Genomic DNA, 22925 nt, shown 5'->3' with positions numbered 1-22925 from the left:
ATATGGAATAACGTTTGGGACGTAACCTAGCCATTGATCTTAAAGGAATCTAATCATGTTGATGGGAATGTGATGGTTAGAGCTTTTCTAGATCACTGTACTGGTTTAAGTTGGGTTCTTGTTGAGGGGTTCTTGTTGAGGGGTTCTTGTTGAGGGGTTCATGTTGACAATTTAAGGTTTGGATTTATTTTGTTTAAAAAAATATATATACAAATAAATTTGAATTAAGTAATCACACACTTGTACTTTACTGAAAGCTGTAATTGTTTCTTGACTGTTATACTGTATACCATCAGTCCAATTTTCAAGTGGACATTTCTCCCCCATCCATGACCCTTGGAGCTTTATTTCCCAGATGAGTACACTGTCTGAAGTATTTTTCTGTCTAACGTTGCACAGAAGTGCTCCTGTCTTCACTGTGGACTGGTTGCCATCTGAAATTGGTTGGTCAAGACCCAGAGTGTGATCCAAAGAGCAGACATGCCTTACGATTCCTTTATGGTCAAAGCTAAATTGAAGTATGACCTGGACCTAACTTAAGTCAGCTTTGGGGAAGGTACGCTGTTTGATCTATTCCACACAATTTGTAACCCGGGGTGGTTTTGTTAGTGCACACTTAGCAAAATGCTTTGCAACAAAAACTAACATTTTATTATTGGGCAAGTTCAGGTTAGTCCTTCCCTGATTTGGCATACACCCCAAAAGTGGCTGCTGGTTGGTCACAGCTGCTTTTCTGTCAAGGCAAATCAGACTCTTCTGGTCACAGACCATTTTGTCAGACAGCAGTATGCTAGTGTACCTATGCTCCCTGGGGGGGGGGGGGGGCTACCCCCTTCAGACAGGCTGCTCTGAATTATGGAGTAGTCTGATAGGCTTTATGAAATATGAATTTATAACGGTGATCCACGCCTAACACGAACCCCGGACAACTTCCATACAAACCCATCAACATGCACATGCTTTGACTCTATCAACATCTCTTCTGTCCATGACTGACTGAACCCAGACAATGCCCCACACACTCAATTTCCAGACAGTGAAATAAAGGACAAAAGCAACCTAACGTGCTCCTTATAGTCCAAGGACTTTACATGTTCTGTGACTGACATAACAATAGAAAAACTTCTGATGCTCAACCAATTTTCGACCTTGCACCTTGTGTATTCTAACTCAACAGTAAGTTGACCCTGAATTCCCCCCCCAAAAAACTGTCCAGCGGCGATTTTAGCATGTAAATCTTGGTCGTGCGAACTCAGATTTATTATGCATGACAGTAAAGCCACTACACTACACAACACAACACAAAAAAATACATTAATTGCACTATAACTGACAAACGGTGCTCACAAACTGTTAGGGCCTACATAAAGCTGTCCCAACATTTTACCGCTGCTACACCTGGCTATCAGCGGAGCCTTGTCTGGGAGGGAAACTGTTCATTCAGACTAATTTACTGCCTTTTAAAAAACACAGCTGATATGGCTGACTTGCTTAAACACGTGGTTTCGACTGACAATTGAGATGGACACACTATGGCATAAGGGGACGACGAGTGGATAAGAGGCAATTCGTAATTTCTATTAAGATATTAATGAGCGAGGTAGTCCATATTACTATTTGTTAAGAACTTTTGAAATGTACAGCGACAGAATTCAGAACATGGCCCGTTCTTACTGTATTATCCCTGTATGTCACTTATGCCTGGAGACCCCTGAAAATAAAGATTCTTATGCTTCCAAACCCTTCCACAACCAATGCGTGTTAATGTTCAGACGGAGTGTTGGGGCTCAAAACTCCCCTGTACAGAAGACGCCTTTGTCCAGTGACACTTATGTGTAATGAAACTGAGTCATGATCAAGTGCTAAAACAGACCTACAGCACTTGCTATAACATGCCCTTATGGCATTTCTAATTGAGTAATTGAGCTTGCCATTTTATTCTCTCTTTGTGGCTTCCTCTTCACTCATACTATTGCGCTTCCTTCCCTGCTGGTGAAATCAGCCTTCTGCAACTGTAGCGAAGGTTCAATAAGCAGAGGGAGGAGAGAAGCATATAAGGGTAGACCGTGCCGACGCTCTCAAACACACAGAGGGAGTGAGCAGGGAGAAGAGAACGGAGTGTGTGTGAGGAGTTGATATCACGGGTTTAGGGAGGAATACAGTACTGTACAGTTGTCAGAGGGAGGATTCGGATTTCCGGTTAGCGGAGCAGCATGATCTTAACGGCGGGTAGTGCCTCTTCAACCGCGGTGATCTCATTGACGACTATGGATTGACAGATAGGCGCACAGAGAAACATACCGAGGTCACATTTACCCCAGAAAGAGTGTGAGGGTTTGTTTGTGTGTTGGTGTATTGGTGTAACCACATGAGCTCATTGCTTGCCCATGTGTCCTGACTGGGTTCGACTTCTCTGCCCGTGATAACATCCAAACGGGTATGTTTATGTTTTGTTGTTTGTCTCAGCTCTCTGAAAACGAGTTACATTTGTGTATTATGATGGAATGGAAATGTAGGGCAAGGTTCACGGGTGTTGTTCTTATCCTAGATGAAACGGAAAGTATTCTCATCACTTATTAATGTTGTAGGTCTACTGGCAGCATCTATCTGGGGCCTCTAAGATAAAAGAAACTATTGGGAAAGATTGTTTATGAGACGTGTGTAGGCTCAACTGTACAGAGTACACTTTTTAGAAAGAGAGGGGAGAAGTTATGGATTGTCTATAGAAGGATCCCTTACATGGGTTCGTTATTGGCCATAGCACAAGTTCTGGTCACAACAGTTAATAACGGTTGATTAACACCTGATCAATGTTCTACAATAGGTTATACGTTCTGCCAAGACCTGTACACGTTTCTTATCCGCTGTATGATATTGATTTATCCACTATTTGTGGATAGTATTCCAATCACGCCACACTCTCTGGCAGGGCTCAAGCCCAGATATGCGTGACAGAGTAAATTGTGTCAAGCGCAGCTGGAGAGATGGAAAGAGAGCAGAGAAATGTGCGAGAGTGTGATTCGGTGCGTAAGCGATCTGTCTTTTCCTGTTTGCTAAACTGCCATTGTTATAACGGGCACCAGCAGTTCGCCACGTGCCCTGAGCATGCAGGAGGGAAAGGTGCACAAAAAACCCACAGGCGCACGTTGGCCCCCTTTTGGCGTTTTTCATAATGTTTCATTGTTTGTAAATCACCACAAATAAAAAGTAACTTTTTTTCATAGGGTGTTTTACAACATTTCTGGTGTAATTCTTGGAAAGTAGACTAGATTCAGGCTACCCATTGAAATGAATTGGATGACAATGTTTGCAGGCAATTCATCAACGTCAAACAGGTGTGTGAAATCGTATTCATTATAGCTTATACCCATTTATGTTTATTTTATTTCTTCAGGGATCATGCCTCCCTCGGAGCACATTCACACTCTCCCATGCTCTCGCTAATCCCCTTTTAAAACATGTTCTTCTTCCTGCGTCCCCTTCCATATTTAGTGCGAATCTTTTCATCCGCGTGCCCATCTCGCGCTCTCCCTCCGCTGAAGATGAATGGCGTTTCTCCGCGCGCTTGCGCTCCCCAGAACAGTTCCAAGATAGCGGTGCCACAGCACAGACGGATTATCCTCGCGTGTAATCCGCGTTTGGTTGCGCTGTCATTTAAAATAACTCAGTTAAAAGAGCTGCTTTAATGAGATGCCCTCCTCTGTCTCTCTCCAGCTCTTCTCTCTTTCCTCATACCGCCTTTGCTCATTTAACTTCTAAGGGCTCTGTATTTTTTTAGTGGTGATTTAGATGCCTCACTTTAACCGTGTGGTAAGATTATGATGGTGATAACGGGTAAATTATCACCATAGGTAGTGCTGAGCAGTTATGATGGGACTGCAGTTCATCATACAAACCCAACTCTTCAAACCACACAGGTAGCAGAACTACAGTTGAACCAGTTAAGATTCAACAGAACAGAATAACCAGTTAAACGCTTGGAACAGTAGAACCAGTTAAACGCTTGGAACAGTAGAACCAGTTAAACGCTTGGAACAGTAGAACCAGTGAAAGCTTCAACAGTAGAACCAGTTAAGGGCTTCAACAGTAGAACCAGTTAAAAGCTTAAAATCTTCAACAGTAGAACCAGTTAAAATCTTCAACAGTAGAACCAGTTAAAATCTTCAACAGTAGAACCAGTTAAAAGCTTCAACAGTAGAACCAGTTAAAAGCTTCAACAGTAGAACCAGTTAAAATCTTCAACAGTAGAACCAGTTAAAAGCTTCAACAGTAGAACCAGTTAAAAGCTTCAACAGTAGAACCAGTTAAAAGCTTCAACAGTAGAACCAGTTAAAATCTTCAACAGTAGAACCAGTTAAAAGCTTCAACAGTAGAACCAGTTAAAAGCTTCAACAGTAGAACCAGTTAAAAGCTTCAACAGTAGAACCAGTTAAAAGCTTCAACAGTAGAACCAGTTAAAAGCTTCAACAGTAGAACCAGTTAAAAGCTTCAACAGTAGAACCAGTTAAAAGCTTCAACAGTAGAACCAGTTAAAAGCTTCAACAGTAGAACCAGTTAAAAGCTTCAACAGTAGAACCAGTTAAAAGCTTCAACAGTAGAACCAGTTAAAAGCTTCAACAGTAGAACCAGTTAAAAGCTTCAACAGTAGAACCAGTTAAAATCTTCAACAGTAGAACCAGTTAAAAGCTTCAACAGTAGAACCAGTTAAAAGCTTCAACAGTAGAACCAGTTAAAATCTTCAACAGTAGAACCATTTAAAAGCTTGTCTCCTCCTGCACCACTGTAACCTTAATGTTCTCCCTGTGTGCTAGCAGACAGTGTGTTTAATACAAGCCTAGGGGACAGAGTATGTTTGTAGTTTATCTGTGTGTTCTAATAACGGAAGCAGTCTCTTTTACAGGATTAGTGGAAAATGTGGTTGGACTACTTTATGGGAAAAGCATTCTCAGCAGGGGACATTCTTCTGCTGCTAGAGCAATAAGAGAAGTGAACAGAAGGCCCCCACTACCATCTGTCTACACAAGGGGAGAACGACTGCACCCTCATTGAAGCCACAGCAGTTCAAGGCCGACCGCAGTGCTGCAGGCATTGTTTGCAGAAAACAGGATCCCCCATTATAGTGAATGGGATAATGGCAATCTTCATGTAAATAAACCATTTTTTTAAAGAAAATAATGGTAACAATATAATTGCTTCTAATACAGCAGATGTATGTCCTGGAAAGTATTAATTTAAATTCGCACACAGAAGAAGTTATAAGGATAATTTTGTTGCTAATGGCAGTCTGCAGTACCCCAGTCGGCGTTCAACTTGAGTTACTCAGTGAGAGGGGGCGGCACTGAGCTAGCCTGCAACATCACTTCCTGGAGTAGCTCAAACTGTGCATTTTATGTACAGTTGAAGTCTGAAGTTTACATACACCTAAGCCAAATACATTTCAACTCAGTTTTTCACAATTCCTGACATTTAATCCTAGTAAAAATTCCCTGTCTTAGGTCAATTAGAATCACCAGAATAATAGTAGAGAGAATGATTTATTTAAGCTTTTATTTCTTTCATCACATTCCCAGTGGGTCAGAAGTTTACATACACTCAATTAATATTTGGTAGCATTGCCTTTAAATTGTTTAACTTGGGTCAAACGTTTCGGGTAGACGGTTTATCCGATTTGGACTTACATTTTTTCCAAAGAAATTGTCAAAAGCCAACCAGAGAACCACACCCCACGCCAATCCTATACAGGTCACGTGTGGCTCAGTTGGTAGAGCATGGTGTTTGCAACGCCAGGGTTGTGGGTTCGATTCCCACGGGGGACCAGTACGGAAAAGAAATGTATGAAATGTATGCATTCACTACTGTAAGTCGCTCTGGTTAAGAGTGTCTGCTAAATGACTAAAAATGTAAAATGTAAATCTCAACATCAAGTTATGGAGCTGTGGCTCTGAGTATTGTTTCTTCACCCTATGGAATGTATTCTCAGTGATTTTGGTGATGTTTTTTTCCCCTGATCAGAGAAATTAGTAATTGAAGTTGTTGGGTTTATGTCCCTTCCTACATCCTGATATTACCACGTTCTTACCACTAGATGGTGCTGTTCCTGCTAGTAGGTTATTGTTTTTTTTAAGAATCCGCCACATTGTTAAAGGGGTAGTTCACCCAAATTACAAAATTACATATTGGTTTTCTTACCCTGTAAGCGGTCTATGGACTAGTGCTAATTTTGTCAACAAAAATAGTGACTAAAATATTCATCAAACCTATTTTTCAGTTGCAAATGACGAGACTATAACTGACTAAATAGACCCAGAAAAAACTATAACTTAATGAAAAAGATTTTTCATTTCAGTTTACTAAAACGAGACAAGACAAAATTCTCTGTATCTAAAATCAGACTTCTAAGTGGACTGTTAATAATATTAATAATATTATTAATAAAATATAAAATAATAATATTAATAAAATTAATATTAGCAGCACAGATGCACAGCGCAGTTGTGTTCAGTAGTGGGAACGACGCGCCACACCCGAGACACACACACACCCTACATCAGCTGGTGAGCTGCGGGGAGCAAGCGATGAGTGTGGGCAGACAGGCTCCGCTTCCAATTATACACATCGCGTAGGTGACTCACTTGCTTCGCCATAGCTAACCAGTCACCACCAGCCTTCTAGTTAGCTACCCTGGTTAAGAAACACAAGCTGCTTCATGAAAGTAAAAACAATAGCAGTCTAGAGTTTAATAGTAAAACAACAGTCTAGCCATGTTTTTCCCTCCCTTGAGTATAGAAAAGTAGGGCGTCTTTGAATTTGTAGTCTCGCCCAAACTTCCCACGTTCCCTACTGCATTTCATAGCCAGGTTCTGTAGCCAAAGTAGCCAAGTCTCCCTCTTTTTCTTAGTGAAAAGGGCTTGAGAGATTACAGTTCCAAAGATATGACACATAATACTGGTGCAAAGTTTTTTTTTGTGCGTTGGTGTGCCACATTTTACATTCATAAAACATATTGCGGGCCGGTCTAAAACTAGGCTTCTTGCGGACCGGACCATTAACCATTTGTTAAGGCTACACCTTGTTCAGTTTATTGACTAAATTCCTCTTGCCACTACACTATCTCACTGTGTAAATAACTTTATTTTGAGTTAATGTGGACTCAGACTTGGGCACTTGGACCAAGATTTGAGCCAAAATGAACACTGCTATGGACCAGGTATGACAGCACCCCATGCTTTGGTTTTGTTTACCTGGCCAATGTTTCAAATGCTTTTTAGTATTTTTGTCACAAATCCAATGCGAGTTGAATGTGACTATATTAGCATTTTTCACTTTATGTCCAAACCATCCTAAAATATAAAAATGGGTTGTGTAACTCAATGATGTTACTTATATACTGAACAAAAATATAAACGCAACATGTACAGTGTTAGTCCCATGTTTTATGAGCTGAAATAAAAGATTCCCAAAATGTTCCATACGCACACAATTTGTTTACATCCCTGTTAGTGAGTATTTCTCCTTTGCCAAGATAATCCATCCTCCTGACAGGTGTGGCATATCAAGAAGCTGATTAAATGGCATGATCATTACACAGGTGCATCTTGTACTGGGGACAATAAAAGGCCACTCTAAAATTTGCACTTTTATCAAACAACACAATGCCACAGATGTCTCAAGTTTTGAGGGATTGTGCAATTGGCTGCTGACTGCAGGAATGTCCATCGGAGCTGTTGCCAGATAATTAAATGTTCATTTAACTACCATAAGCCGCCTCAATGTCGTTTTAGAGAATTTGACAGTATGTCCAACTGGCCTCACAACCACAGACCATGTGTAGCCACGCCAGCCCAGGACCTCCACATCCAGCTTCTTCACCTCATCTGAGACCAGCCACCTGGACAGCTGATGAAACTGTGGGTTTGCACAACTGAAGAATTTCTGCACAAACTGTCAGACACCATCTACGGGAAGGTCATCTGCATGCTCGTCGTCCTCACCAGGGTCTTGACCTGACTGCAGTTCGGTGTCGTAACCGACTTCAGTGTGCAAATGCTCACCTTCGATGGCCACTGGAATGCTGGAGAAGTGTGCTCTTCACAGGTTAATCCCGGTTTCAACTGTACTGGACAGATGGCAGATGACGTGGATAGCGTTGTGTGGGAGAGTTGTTTGCTGATGTCAACGTTGTGAACGAAGTGCTCCATGGTGGCGGTGTGGTTATGGTATGGGCAGGCATAAGCTGCGAACAACGAACACAATTGTATTTTATCGATGGAACTTAGAATGCACATGATACCGTGATGAGATCCTGAGGCCCATTGTCATGCCATTCATCCGTCGCCATCACTTCAATGTTTCAGCATGATAATTCACAGCCCCATGTCACAAGGATCTGTACACAATTCCTGTCCCAGCTCTTCCATGGGCCGCATACTCATCAGACATGTCACCCATTGAGCATGTTTAGGATGCTCTGGTTCGACATGTATGACAGCATGTTCCAGTTCCTGCCACTATCCAGCAACTTCGCACAGCCATTGAAGAGGAGCGGGACAACATTCCACAGGCCACAATCACCAGCCTGATCAAGAAGGAGATGCATGAGGCAAATGGTGTTAACACCAGACACAGACTGGTTTTCTGATCCACGCCCTTACTTAAAAAAAAGATCTGTGACCAACAGATGCATATCTGCATTCGTTAGATAAATATTTCATCAAAATAATTTTTCTGTAACACTGATCTGTTTCTAGCTACTAATTTATCTGTTTCTAACTACATAAAGTATTTCAGAACAATCTGAGATGTTGGGTGTCATGGCTTGCTGAAACGACCCGTCTCTGTGCGATGATGCTTGTCGACTAGTCTGGAGGTTTCTCCCCCCCCCCCTCTCATTCTCTCCCATACTTTCAACATGTATACCTACTGTATATGCTCTCTTGCCTCTCTCTCTCTCTCTCTGTGTCTCGCTCTCTCTCTGTCTCTCTCTCTCTCTCTCTCTCTCTCTCTCTCTCTGTCTCTCTCTCTCTCTGTGTCTCTGTCTCTCTCTGTCTCTGTCTCTCTCTCTCTCTCTCTCTCTCTCTCTCTCTCTCTCTGTCTCTCTCTCTCTCTCTCTCTGTCTCTGTCTCTGTCTCTCTGTCTCTGTCTCTCATAGTTTCCTCTTATATTTAATGAAAATGTAGGCATGTTCTCCACGAATGTACCTGAATGAGTAAGGGGAGAAAACAGTCTGGAGGAAGAGGGGGAAGATGAATTATGTAAACGCATCCATTATGTTGTTCATTGGAAGTTTTTAACTTTCAGATCATGTTACTCTCTGCTGGAGACACACACTTCGTCACCACCAGTGAATTAGGCTATTTGTTGTAAATCTGTGACGATGCGGTCTGTTTGACTCGTTAGTTGTGTTAATGTCTGTGTCTGTGTAAATCTGTGACGATGCAGTCTGTTTGAATCGTTAGTTGTGTTAATGTCTGTGTCTGTGTAAATCTGTGACGATGCAGTCTGTTTGACTCGTTAGTTGTGTTAATGTCTGTGTCTGTGTAAATCTGTGACGATGCAGTCTGTTTGACTCGTTAGTTGTGTTAATGTCTGTGTCTGTGTAAATCTGTGACGATGCGGTCTGTTTGACTCGTTAGTTGCGTTAATGTCTGTGTCTGTGTAAATCTGTGACGATGCGGTCTGTTTGACTCGTTAGTTGCGTTAATGTCTGTGTCTGTGTAAATCTGTGACGATGCAGTCTGTTTGACTCGTTAGTTGCGCTAATGTCTGTGTAAATCTGTGACGATGCAGTCTGTTTGACTCGTTAGTTGCGTTAATGTCTGTGTCTGTGCTGCTGTGGGTCTAAAGGGACTTGGTGTCATTATACACATTGATCACACACATTTACACACCCGGCTTGGCTGCATTAGTCCCCATTACACACACACACACATACATACATGCATACATACATACATACATACACACACACACACTCACACACTCACCTGAGCGTTGTCATACACCTTTCCGTATCGGCTCAATGTGACTTAAACCACACACACACACACGTTAACAAAGACGCGCATTAACACACACAGTCAGAGGTGTCACATATTTCTGTGTTGGCTCAGTGTGACTTAAACCACACACACACACATTAACACACACACACACACTGTCTTCTCCTTGCGGCTCTAACCAGCCGTATCTGACAGGGATTTTAACGGTAACCGCGGAGACGGTCATATCGTAGCGACACTGTCACAAGGGATTAGCCTGACGACGCTCCACTCCACCCAACTGACTTCGGATCATCCGCTCCTCTCTTCCTCTCCTCTTCTTCTGTCCCGTTTCCTCAGACCTCCTTGTCCTCCTTTCTAAACCCTCTCTTACTCTGTTCCTCTCCTCCGCCTGTCTCCTCCTTTACTTCCTTGCATCCTTTCTTTTACTCATTTTCTTTTTCCTCATCCTCTATTTCCTCTCCTTTTCATTCTGACCCTCATCTCCTCTCGTCTCCTCTTCCTCTATTTCCTCTCCTTTACATTCTGACCCTCGTCTCCTCTCGTCTCCTCATCCTCTATTTCCTCTCCTTTTCATTCTGACCCTCATCTCGTCTCGTCTCCTCTTCCTCTATTTCCTCTCCTTTTCATTCTGACCCTCATCTCCTCTCGTCTCCTCTTCCTCTATTTCCTCTCCTTTACATTCTGACCCTCATCTCCTCTCGTCTCCTCATCCTCTATTTCCTCTCCTTTACATTCTGACCCTCATCTCGTCTCGTCTCCTCATCCTCTATTTCCTCTCCTTTACATTCTGACCCTCATCTCGTCTCGTCTCCTCTTCCTCTATTTCCTCTCCTTTACATTCTGACCCTCATCTCGTCTCGTCTCCTCTTCCTCTATTTCCTCTCCTTTTCATTCTGACCCTCATCTCGTCTCGTCTCCTCTTCCTCTATTTCCTCTCCTTTTCATTCTGACCCTCATCTCGTCTCGTCTCCTCTTCCTCTATTTCCTCTCCTTTTCATTCTGACCCTCGTCTCCTCTCGTCTCCTCTTCCTCTATTTCCTCTCCTTTACATTCTGACCCTCATCTCGTCTCGTCTCCTCTTCCTCTATTTCCTCTCCTTTTCATTCTGACCCTCGTCTCGTCTCCTCTTCCTCTATTTTCTCTCCTTTTCATTCTGACCCTCGTCTCCTCTCGTCTCCTCTTCCTCTATTTCCTCTCCTTTACATTCTGACCCTCATCTCGTCTCGTCTCCTCTTCCTCTATTTCCTCTCCTTTTCATTCTGACCCTCATCTCGTCTCGTCTCCTCTTCCTCTATTTCCTCTCCTTTTCATTCTGACCCTCATCTCGTCTCGTCTCCTCTTCCTCTATTTCCTCTCCTTTTCATTCTGACCCTCGTCTCCTCTCGTCTCCTCTTCCTCTATTTCCTCTCCTTTTCATTCTGACCCTCATCTCCTCTCTTCTCCTCTTCCTCTATTTCCTCTCCTTTTCATTCTGACCCTCATCTCCTCTCTTCTCCTCTTCCCTAGTTCCTTATTTTTGCATTATTTTCCCCTCCTCCTCCTCCCTACCTTCCCTCCTGTCCCCCTCCTTTCCTGTTCTCGTCTGCTCCAGTGTCAATGTTGTCATGGTCGACAGGGCAGGAAATCTGAGTTTCATTTCTGCTTTAATTCATTCTGATCAAACATGTCACTCCCAATCACCCAGATTTGATTAGCGGATGCCCGTATCTGAGGCCACCAGCCATGTAATGGTTGACACATTCATATTCCTGTATTATTGGTGTGTGTACGTGTTCATGGTTGTGTGTGTGCGAGCTGTGTGTGCGTTGTGACACATTATCCCCCATAGTTTCTCACGGCAGACAGAGGCAGGGTTTAATACTATAATGCAACACCTGTGACGGGTTTATATTTAGAAACAAGTTTATCTTTATGCTAATTATTTTTCTCTTCCCTCCCTCACTCCATCTCTCCATCTCTCTCCGTTCGCTCTCTCTCCCGCTCTCTTTCTCTCCATCTCATTCTCTTCATCTCTCTTTCTTACCTGGCTTTCTCTCTTCCTTTCAATCAAACTCCTCTCTCTCTCCTGCTCTCTTTCTCTTTCTCTCCATCTCATTCTCTTCATCTCTCTCTTTCTTACCTGGCTTTCTCTCTTCCTTTCAATCTCCCTCCTCTGTATCTCTTTCTCCCTGCAGAGGGATGGGCTGCAGGCTTCCTAAGCTGCGGAGGACTGGGGAGGAGAAGAGTCCTGGGAAGATCTACTCCACCCTCCGACGACCACAGGTGGAGACCAAGGTGGGCGTGGCCTACACCTACCACTTTCTGGACTTCCTGCTGGGGAAGGAAGGTAGGGAATACGGACAGGCGCGCGCACACACACACACACACACACACACACACACACACACACACACACACACACTTCTAGCTCCAGTAGTGAATTCCAATTCGACCCCTAGTCATCATGAAGGATTAGACAGGAATCCATTTGATTTATCCAGATCTATATGTCACCTGACCAAAGCACTGGTATATTCCAATCCATGTGCCAATGAGATTTATCAAACTCCAAGCGTTTACATTTGTTGAATGACATGAAAATAGAGGTCTTTGGCCACGCACACCAGTGGTCGGTTTGGCATTGAAATGAGAATGCATGAGCAGAAAAGAACCCCATAGCTACTGTAAAATATGGTGGTGGATCTTTGATGTTATGGGGCTATTTTGATTCCCCTGGTCCTGGGGCCTTGTTAAGGTCAACGGCATCATTAACTTTACCCAGTACCTGGATATTTTAGCTAACAACCTGGTTGCCTTTGCCAGGAGGCTGAAACTTGGCCACAAGTGGGTCTTCCTGCAAGACAATAACCACAAGTACACATACAAATCCACAAATAAATAGTTAATTGGTCACAAAATAAACATTTTACAATAGCCGTCTGTCTCCGGACTTGAACCCCATTGAAAACCTGTGGTTTATATTGAAGAGGGCTGTCCATATGCACAGAAGACGGATATCAAAGATCTGGAAAGATTCTGTATGGAGGAATGGTTTAAGATCCCTCCCAATGTGTTCTCCAACTCATAAAACAGAAAAAAACGTCTCAGTGGCTTTATCCTCACGTGGTGAGGTAATTAAAGGTATTAAAACAGGAGTGTCAATCATTTTGACTCCTACCTTTTTAGGAGAAAAAAGGTAGTACTTGTTGAAATGTATTTTTTTACCTTAATTTCACCTTTATTTATACAAAACAAATTCTTATTTAGAATGATGACCTGTCTTTCGCTGAGGAATTGTACTAGTATAAAATAATATAATATCCAAACATTTTTAGCATACAATATAGCTCGGTATTCAAATTATTTTATACTGTCATTTTTGCTCATCTTTATCAAGGGCGTCAATAATTTCAGACCCCACTGTATGCGAAGTGGCTAGAAGTCTATTTTGGAATTCTGTAGCTCTTTAAGACCAAGGTTTGTAACCAGGGTGGATATTTCAAGATAATCTCTGTGTGAGTAGGCATCCCACAGTACCAAAGATTCAGCTGTACAGTTCAGACTAATCCACGCCCTCTTCCTACCTCTGAAAATGAGAGGGAGATGAGAGAGTACTGTAGTTGATGTTTTGCACAGTGTTTAGGGGATGAAGTGTGTGTGTCTTTGTGTGTGTGTGTGTGTTTTGCGCAGCAGTGTTTTGGGAGTGTTTGATGAGAAGTCCCATGAGGCTGCTGGGTTCTAAATATACTAATTCTGCTATTGTGACAGAACAGAAGAGATTGTGCAGAGAGAGTGAAAAGAGAGAGTTGGGAAGAGAGGGAGGGTGTGATAAAGGGAGATGTTTCTGGATTTTTAAACGTCACTTTGTCCATGTTAAAATGAACTTTCCCTCACACTGTATTTAGGAATGGATACAGGAAGTTGAGTCAGTCAGTTGTTCAATTTGCTACATACTCAGAACATTCAGCAGCCAGCCCAATACAGACAGTGGTTGCATCCCAAATGGCACCCTATTCCATATACAACAGGAACTAGGTTGCTTTTTATAGTGCACTATAAAAGCACTAGGGCACCATTTGGAACTCTAGCAGAGGAAGTCATGACCAACCAGACAACAGCTCTGGATTCAGCCTCCTCCATTTCTGTTAAGCTTATCATGAGCTGGATGGGAGGCTGCTTAGAGCAGCACACATGACCATGCTGTACTGTAGACGCAAATGCGTGCACACACATAAAAAAACCTCAACTCATCAAATCAAATGTATTGGTCACATACACGTGTTTAGCAGATGTTATTGCGGGTGTAGCGAAATGCTTGTGGTGTAGCGAAATGCATACACTCAACCTCACTTTAGTGCGTACACGCACACACACACACACACACACACACACACACACACACACTAGATTTCAGGCTAGGGAGTATTGTCATCTTGCCTCTAGACAGACAGGCAGGTCATTTATATGGTCAATTCCTTGATGCCACATGAGCTCCTTACGTCTGCATAGCAGTGCTCTGCTGAGGGGATAAAGGAAGATGCTCTCCGTATTGTTTTTGTGTGTGTACATATTTTTGTGTGTGTGTCATGGAGAGAGACCAAGAGAGCGAGCGAAGGATTCCTGAAGGATTATCTGATTGTTTGTGAAGATTGAGACTTCATTCCCAGCAATGGGATTTGTGTGTGTGGACGCATGTGTGTATGAGACAGAGATATGGTGTGTGTGAAAGAAACAGTGTGTGTGTGCATGCGTCCAGTGAGGAATCGGTCTGTCTCTCAGGCTGACATTGAAGAGAAGCCACGGTCAAATGTGCGGTTTAATTCAATTTAGTTTCCATTAATAATATTATTCTCCCTGTGTGACTTCATGACTCCCACACAGTAATGAAAAATAAATAACCATGTCTGTCTACTCATTTCCATTCAGAGACTATCTATATCTAGTCACAATTGTTAATTCACTCAGATACATGGGCTTGGCTTTGGATTCAACGTTTTCTCCTCCAATGCATAGAGCAGGGATGGACAACTGGCGGCCCCCCTATTTGAAGGCCTTCTGGTCAATAAAAAAATAAATATATATATATGTGTGTGTCATAAGAGTGTAATAAGAGTGTACCAAAGCTGTCATCAAGGCAAAGCGTGGCTCCTTTGAAGAATCTCAAATATAAAATATATTTTGATTTGTTTAACACTTTTATGGTTGCTACATGATTCCATATGTGTTATTTCATAGTTTTGATGTCTTCTCTATTATTCTACAATGTAGAAAATAGTAAAAAATAAAGAAAAACCTATGAATGAGTAGGTATGTCCAAACTTTGACTGGTACTGTGTATATATATATTTATACTGCCTTCAGAAAGTATTCACACCCCTTGTCTTTTTCCACATTTTGTTGTGTTACAGCCTGAATTTAAAAGTGATTAAATTGTGATTGTTTTAATCTTTGCCCTACGCACAATACCCTTATGAATTCAAAGTGGAATTATGTTTTTCGAAATTTTTACAAATTAATAAAAAATGTCAAGCTCAAATGTCTGTAGTCAATAAGTATTTAACCCTTTTGTTATGGCAAGCCTAAATACATTTGAAGTCGGAAGTTTACATACAGTTAGGTTGGGGTCATTAAAACTCGTTTTTCAACCACTCCACACATTTCTTGTTAACAAACTATAGTTTTGGCAAGTCGGTTAAGACATCTACTTTGTGCATGACACAAGTAATTTTTCCAACAATCGTTTACAGACAAATTATTTCACTTATAATTCACTGTATCACATTTCCAGTGGGTCTGTGCCTTTAAACAGCTTGGAAAATTCCAGAAAATGATGTCTTGGCTATAGAAGCTTCTGATAGGCTAATTGACATCATTTGAGTCAATTGGAGGTGTACCTGTGGATGTATTTCAAGGCCTACCTTCAAACTCAGTGCCTCTTTGCTTGACATCATGGGAAAATCAAAAGAAATCAGCCAAGACCTCAGAAAAAAAATTGTAGACCTCCACAAGTCTGGTTCATCCTTGGGAGCAATTTCCAAACGCCTGAAGGTACCACGTTCATCTGTTCAAACAATAGTATGCAAGTATAAACACCATGGGACCACGCAGCCGTCATACCGCTCAGGAAGGAGACGCATTCTGTCTCCTAGAGATGAACGTACTTTGGTGCGAAAAGTGCAAATCAATCCCAGAACAACAGCAAAGGACCTTGTAAAGATGCTGGAGGAAACAGGTACAAAAGTATCTATATCCACAGTAAAACAAGTCCTATATCGACATAACCTGAAAGGCCACTCAGCAAGGAAGAAGCCACTGCTCCAAAACCACCATAAAAAAAGCCAGACTATGGTTTGCAACTGCACATGGGGACAAAGATCGTACTTTTTGGAGAAATGTGCTCTGGTCTGATGAAACAAAAATATAACTGTTTGGCTATAATGACCATTGTTATGTTTGGAGGAAAAAGGGGGAGGCTTGCAAGCCAAAGAACACCATCCCAACCGTGAAGCATGAGGGTGTCAGCATCATGTTGTGGGGGTGCTTTGCTGCAGGAGGGACTGGTGCACTTCACAAAATAGATGGCATCATGAGGAAGAAAAATTATGTGGATATATTGAAGCAACATCTCAAGACATCAGTCAGGAAGTTAAAGCTTGGTCGCAAATGGGTATTCCAAATAGACAATGACCCCAAGCATACTTCCAAATGTGTGGCAAAATGGCTAAGGACAACAAAGTCAAGGTATTGGAGTGGCCATCACAAAGCCCTGACCTCAATCCTATAGAAAATTTGTGGGCAGAACTGAAAAAGCGTGTGTGAGCAAGGAGGCCTACAAACCTGACTCATTTACACCAGCTCTGTCAGGAAGAATGGGCCAAAATTCACCCAACTTATTGTGTGAAGCTTGTGGAAGGCTACCCGAAGCGTTTGACCCAAGTTAAACAATTTAAAGGCAATGCTACCAAATACTAATTAAACTTCTGACCCACTGGGAATGTGATGAAAGAAATAAAAGCTGAAATAAATAATTCTCTCTACTATTATTCTGACATTTCACATTCTTAAAATAAAGTGGTGATCCTAACTGACCTAAGACAGGGAATCTTTACTAGGATTAAATGTCAGGAATTGTGAAAAACTGAGTTTAAATATATTTGTCTAAGGTGTATGTAAACCTCCGACTTCAACTGTAAGTTCAGGAGTGAAATGTGCAAGTCCCATAATAATAAGTCACTACAGACCCTGGTTCCAGACTGTATCACAACCGGCCGTGATTGGGAGTCCCATAGGACGGTGTATAATTGGCCCAGCATCGTCCGGGTTTGGCCGCGGTAGGCGTCATTGTAAATTAGAATTTGTTCTTAACTGACTTGCCTAGTTAAATAAAAATACGTTTCCTTGACTCACTCTGTGTGCAATAATTGTGTTTAACATGATTTTTTAATGACTACCTCATCTCTGTACCCCAAACATACAATTATCTGTAAGGTCCCTCAGTCGAGCAGTGAATTTCAAACACAGATTCAATCACAAAGACCAGGGAGGTTTTCCAATGCCTCACAAAGAAGGGCACCTATTGGTAGATGGATGAAAAAATCAACAGACAATAAATATCCCTTTGAGCATGGTGAAGTTATGAATTACACTTTGGATGGTGTATCAATACACTCAGTCTCTGCAACCTGATTTCAGAGCATTTCGTAATATTCTGTACGTAATCCGAGACTCTCCGTTTAGTATGATATGTTACTAATTACAATTTGTATTATGTTCGAATTTCCAAAATGGACAATATTTTAAGAATTTGCAAAACGTATATGTTACATGTGCTAAACAGAGTGAGTAAGGTAGTGTAGTAAACAACCAAAGATTTCAAGACTAAAAGTGGTGAAAACAGTAGTCTACAATAAGGAAAAACTCCAGGTTAAAATACACTTTATCTAATCCTTGGCCCATATCCTAATCTGACTTTGGTGCAGGTCGTGTTGTTCTTCACATCGCCGTGTCTGGTAAACACACACTATATCAAATAAAATGAACGTTGATATGTCAGATACACAGGATACAGAAGGTTTAAATGGTACTGTGAAATGGTTACTTGCATATTTGTATTACAGCAATATCAAAACTAGAATGTGTCCAGATAAAAAATATTTTAGAATTATTAGATTACCCAGATACACTTGTCTAAATCGATAGGTCATGTCTAGCTAAGTGGATGGGTCACTATTGTCTAGACATGAAATACAATATATGGCTGTAATCACCCCCAGACAAACCTGGCTAACTTGATCGGTCATGTAATCTGGTGAAGTGGAGTCTTTTATTTAGACATGTAGCTAGCTAGCTAAACAATGAACCATAATCCCAACCCATAGCTAAAGTACAAATGGATTGTCATAGCGAGCCACCATGCATGAAATGATGTAGTAGAAATCTGCAGATAGCTAAAGCTAACTAAATCAGTTCAATATTAGCTAGCTAGACTATAACTAGCAATGCAAATGTCTTTCTGAGATACTAATAATATTACTACACAGATCATACATGTAACGTTAGCTAGCGAGCCAGCAAGCTAATGTTTGACCTAGCTAACAGTACGCTTTAACTTGCAATGAAAACAACTTTCTGACAAATTTAGAAACGTATAATATTTGAAAATGTAGCTTGACTCTTACCCGTATAAATGAATGAACGCTTCATGGCAGTGTGTCTTTTCTGTTTGGTTTGTAGCAAATCCAATACAACACATTACTGAGTACCACTTTCCATATTTTCAAGCGTAGTGGTGGCTGCATCATCTCATGGCAGTGGAGGCTCCTCAGAGGAGGATGGGGAAGTGAAACATTAAAGATGGCCTTTTTAGATAAAACTATACTAAATATTCTCACGTCACCAAATAACTGATTAAAACACACTGTTTTGCAATGAAGGTCTACAGTAGCCTCAACAGCACTCTGTAGGGTAGCACCGTGGCGTTGCCGGAGGACAGCTAGTTTCCGTCCTGCTCTGGGTACATTGACTTCAATACAAAACTGAGGAGGCTCATGGTTCTCACCCCCTTCCATAGACTTACACAGTAATTATGACAACTTCTGGAGGATGTCCTAAAACCTTGCAGCATGAACTGATGTGTTGTCCACCCAATCAAAGGATCAGATAATTTATCTAGTACTGAAAGAATAAGCTACAGCTAGCTAGCACTGCATTGTATAAAATGTGGTGAGTAGTTGACTAAAAGAAAGACAATAGTTTAACAGTTTTGAACAAATGCATTTCTTCGAGAATAAAGAGAGCTAGCTATATTCCGTCGTATTTTTTTCACTTGAATTTGTTCAAAACTGTTCAACTATTGTCTTTCTCTCTTTTAGTTTACTACTCACCACATTTTATGCACTGCAATGCTAGCTATATATATTTAGAATAGTTTTATCTAAAAAAGGTAACTTTAATGGTTCACTTTTTGAAATGTTTCACTTCCCCTTCCTCGTCTGAGGAGCCTCCACTGCCATAACATGATGCAGCCACCAATATGCTTGAAAATATGGAGAGTGGTACTCAGTAATGTGTTGTATTTGATTTGCTCCAAACATAAAACTTTGTATTCAAGACATTTTTGCACTATTACTTTATTTGTGATGGACTACTTTCTGCACACGGCCATTTTGAACCAGATTGACTTGACACAACTGGTCAAACAAGCTGCAGCTAGCTACAAATCAAATGGAAAAGACACGTTGCCATGAAGCGTTTATTCATTTATACAGGTAAGAGTCTAGCTACATTTTCAGATATTATACGTTTCTAATTAAAATGAAAGAGAAGCAAGAGATAGCGAATGCAGCTAGCTAGATTAGCCTACTCAAACACCCGGCTCAAACATAGAAGGATGCTATGTTAGCTAGCAGGCTATGGCTATCCACACTGGAACTTTTCCAAGTCAAGGTACGTTTTTGGTTTTATTAATTTATTGCAACCAGGGGCTCGCCGGTGTAACTGCTAAACTGCTTGCTGCCTGTACACTGCACTGCATGATTGTAGGGGGTTTACTAGCTTGTTAATTCTAGTAGCTATGTTGACAATGATGTAGGCTGTGTGTAGTGGTTATGATATAACGGTTTGGCTTGGAAAGTTTTTTTGCCTGGTCACAATTAGCTGATGTGTTGTGCACTGAAGTCCACAAGCGAAGGGAAAAGGTGAGAGAAGGAGAGCGCGTAGATGCGAGAAGGAATTGTTAAATGAACAAAGTGATCATGCTGTTTGTATGTGGCTGCAATGAAAGGGAACTGTGTTTGCGTGTGATCAGGGGTGTATACATTCCACCGACTCCATTGGATTTTATTTTTTTAAGTATCCTAAACGGAAGCAAACAGAACGGAATGGGTATAAACATACCTGAATTTGTCCAATAGAAACCCTCGTTTGCAATTGTTGGACTAATGTAGGGTTTCCCAAACTCGGTCCTGGGGACCCCATGTGGTACATGTGTTTTTTTTTCTTCAAAGCACTACACAGCTGATTCAAATAATCAACTAATCATGAAGCTTTGATTATTTGAATCAGCTGTGTAGTGCTAGGGCAAAAACAAAGTCCACAGGACAGAGTTTGGGAAACGCTGGACTAATGATTGCACTCTAGATCATTGTGGTCCCGTGTGGCTCAGTTGGTAGAGCATGGTGTTTGCAACGCCAGGGTTGTGGGTTCGATTCCCACGGGGACCAGTACGGAGAAAAAAGAAGAAAAAAAATGTATGAAATGTATGCATTCACTACTGTAAGTCGCTCTGGTTAAGAGCGTCTGCTAAATGACTAAAATGTAAATGTAAAATGTAGATCAGCTAGATGCAGGCAAGAGTGTGCAATGTAGTATTGAATGTGTCACCTTGATTACTACAAATTTTCTCTCGACCTGTACACCTACGTTGTAAACTTTCATTCATAGGCTAGTTTGTAGCAACCTCATGATGGGTATAGGAAAAAGTTGAGTATCATGTAGTAGCCTAAACCTGTCAATGTTACATTGAGCTGGGTGACTGGAATATATATATATTTTTTCATTTAACCTTTATTTAACTAGGCAAGTCAGTTAAGAACAAATTCTTATTTACAATGACGGTCTAGGAACAGTGGGTTAACTGCCTTGTTCAGGGGCAGAACAACAGATTTTTACCTTGTCAGCTCGGGGATTCAGTCTAGCAACCTTTCGGTTTCTGGCCCTACACTCTAACCACTAGGCTAGCTGGCACCCCAATATGAATGACAGTCATCTAGAAATGAGGCCATGCTCATAAAAAAAATGATTGTCCTCCCTGATTTTAAACGACAGCGACTGCCACTGTTATGGGTTTGCTTTTAATCTTTATGGACTGGGGAATTTTGAGGATAAAAAAGAAACGGAATGGAGCTAATCACAGGCAAAATCCTACAGGAAAACCTGGTTCAGTCTGCTTTCTACCAGACACTGGGAGATGAATTCACCTTTCAGCAGGACAATAACCTAATACACAAGGCCAAATCTACACTGGACAGTGAATGTTCTTAAGTGGCAGAGTTTTAGTTTTGACTTAAATCTACTTGAAAATCTATGGCAAGACCTAAAAATGGTTGTCTAGCAATGATCAACAACCAATTTGACAGAGCTTGAAGAATTCTGAGAAGAATAATGGGCAAATGTTGCAGAATCTATGTGTGGAAAGTCTCACATCTGTAATCGATGCCAAAGATGCTTCTACAAAGTATTGACTTAGGGGTCTGAATACCTATGTAAATGAGAATTCTGTATTTCATTTTCAATAAATTTGCTAAGATTTCTAAAAACATGTTTTCACTTTGTCATTATGGTGTATTGTGTGTAGATGGGTGAATGTTGAATTCAGGCTGTAACACACCTAAATGTAGATTAAGTCAAAGGGTATGAATACTTGTATGTATGTATGTATGTATGTATGTATACACTGAACAAAAATATAAATTAAACATGTATAGTGGTGGTCCCATGTTTCATGAGCTGAAATAAAAGATCACAGAGATTTTACATATGCACAAAAAGCTTATTTCTCTCAAATGTTGTGGACAACTTTGTTCACATCCCTGTTAGTGAGCATTTCTCCTTTGCCAATATAATCCATCCACCTGACAGGTGTGGCATATCAAGAAGCTGATTAAATGGCATGATCATTACACAGGTGCACATTGTACTGGGGACAATAAAAGGCCACTCTAAAATGAACAGTTTTGTTACACAACACAATGCCACAGATGTCTCAAGTTTTGAGGGAGCGTGCAATTTGCATGTTGACTGCAGGAAGTTCCACCAGACCTGTTGCCAGAGAATTGAATGTTAATCTCTCTACCATAAGCCACCTCCAACGTCATTGGAAAAAAAATGGAAGTACCTCCAACCGGTATCAAAACCGCAGACCATGTGTATGGCATCGTGTGGGCGAGCAGTTTGCTGATGTCCATATTGTGAACAGAGTGCCCCGTGGTGGTGGGGTTATGGTATGGGCAGGCACAAGCTATGGACAATGAACGCAATTGCATTTTATCAATGGCATTTTGAATGCACAGGGATACCATGACGAGAACCTGAGGCCCCATTGTCGCGCCATTCACTTACCTCATGTTTCAGCATGATAATGCATGGCCCCATGTCACAAGGATCTGTACATAATTTCTGGAGGCTGAAAATGTCCCAGTTCTTCCATGACCTGCGTATTCACCAGACATGTCAACCATTGAGCATGTTTGGGATGCTCTGGATTAACGTGTACGACAGCGTGTTCCAGTGCCTGCCAATATCCAGAAACTTTCACACAGCCATTGAAGAGGAGTGGGACAAGATTCCACAGGCCACAATCACCAGCCTGATCAACTCTATGTGAAGGAGATGTGTCGCCCTGCTTGAGGCAAATGGTGGTCACACTAGATACTGACTGGTTTTCTG

General features: G+C 41.5%; 1 protein-coding gene and 1 non-coding gene across 2 annotated transcripts in view; both read left to right on the top strand.

The window, feature by feature from the left end:
* The first annotated feature begins 2045 nt into the window (after positions 1–2045).
* Positions 2046–22925, top strand: part of rftn1a (raftlin, lipid raft linker 1a) — a 45087-nt gene continuing 24207 nt past the window's right edge. Inside the window, exons 1-2 of the mRNA XM_014178386.3 lie at positions 2046–2437; positions 12176–12327. Coding sequence (XP_014033861.1) covers positions 12180–12327 — 148 coding nt within the window. The 5' untranslated portion in view covers positions 2046–2437; positions 12176–12179. The remainder of the gene's footprint in view (positions 2438–12175; positions 12328–22925) is intronic.
* Positions 20627–20701, top strand: trnaa-ugc (transfer RNA alanine (anticodon UGC)). Its single transcript has one exon. It is a non-coding gene; the product is annotated as a tRNA-Ala (tRNA).

This window comes from Salmo salar, chromosome 27 (assembly GCF_965601325.2).
Source record: "Salmo salar chromosome 27, fSalSal1, whole genome shotgun sequence".
Taxonomy (NCBI): Eukaryota; Metazoa; Chordata; class Actinopteri; order Salmoniformes; family Salmonidae; genus Salmo; species Salmo salar.
This window is presented reverse-complemented; position numbering and strand designations above follow the sequence as displayed.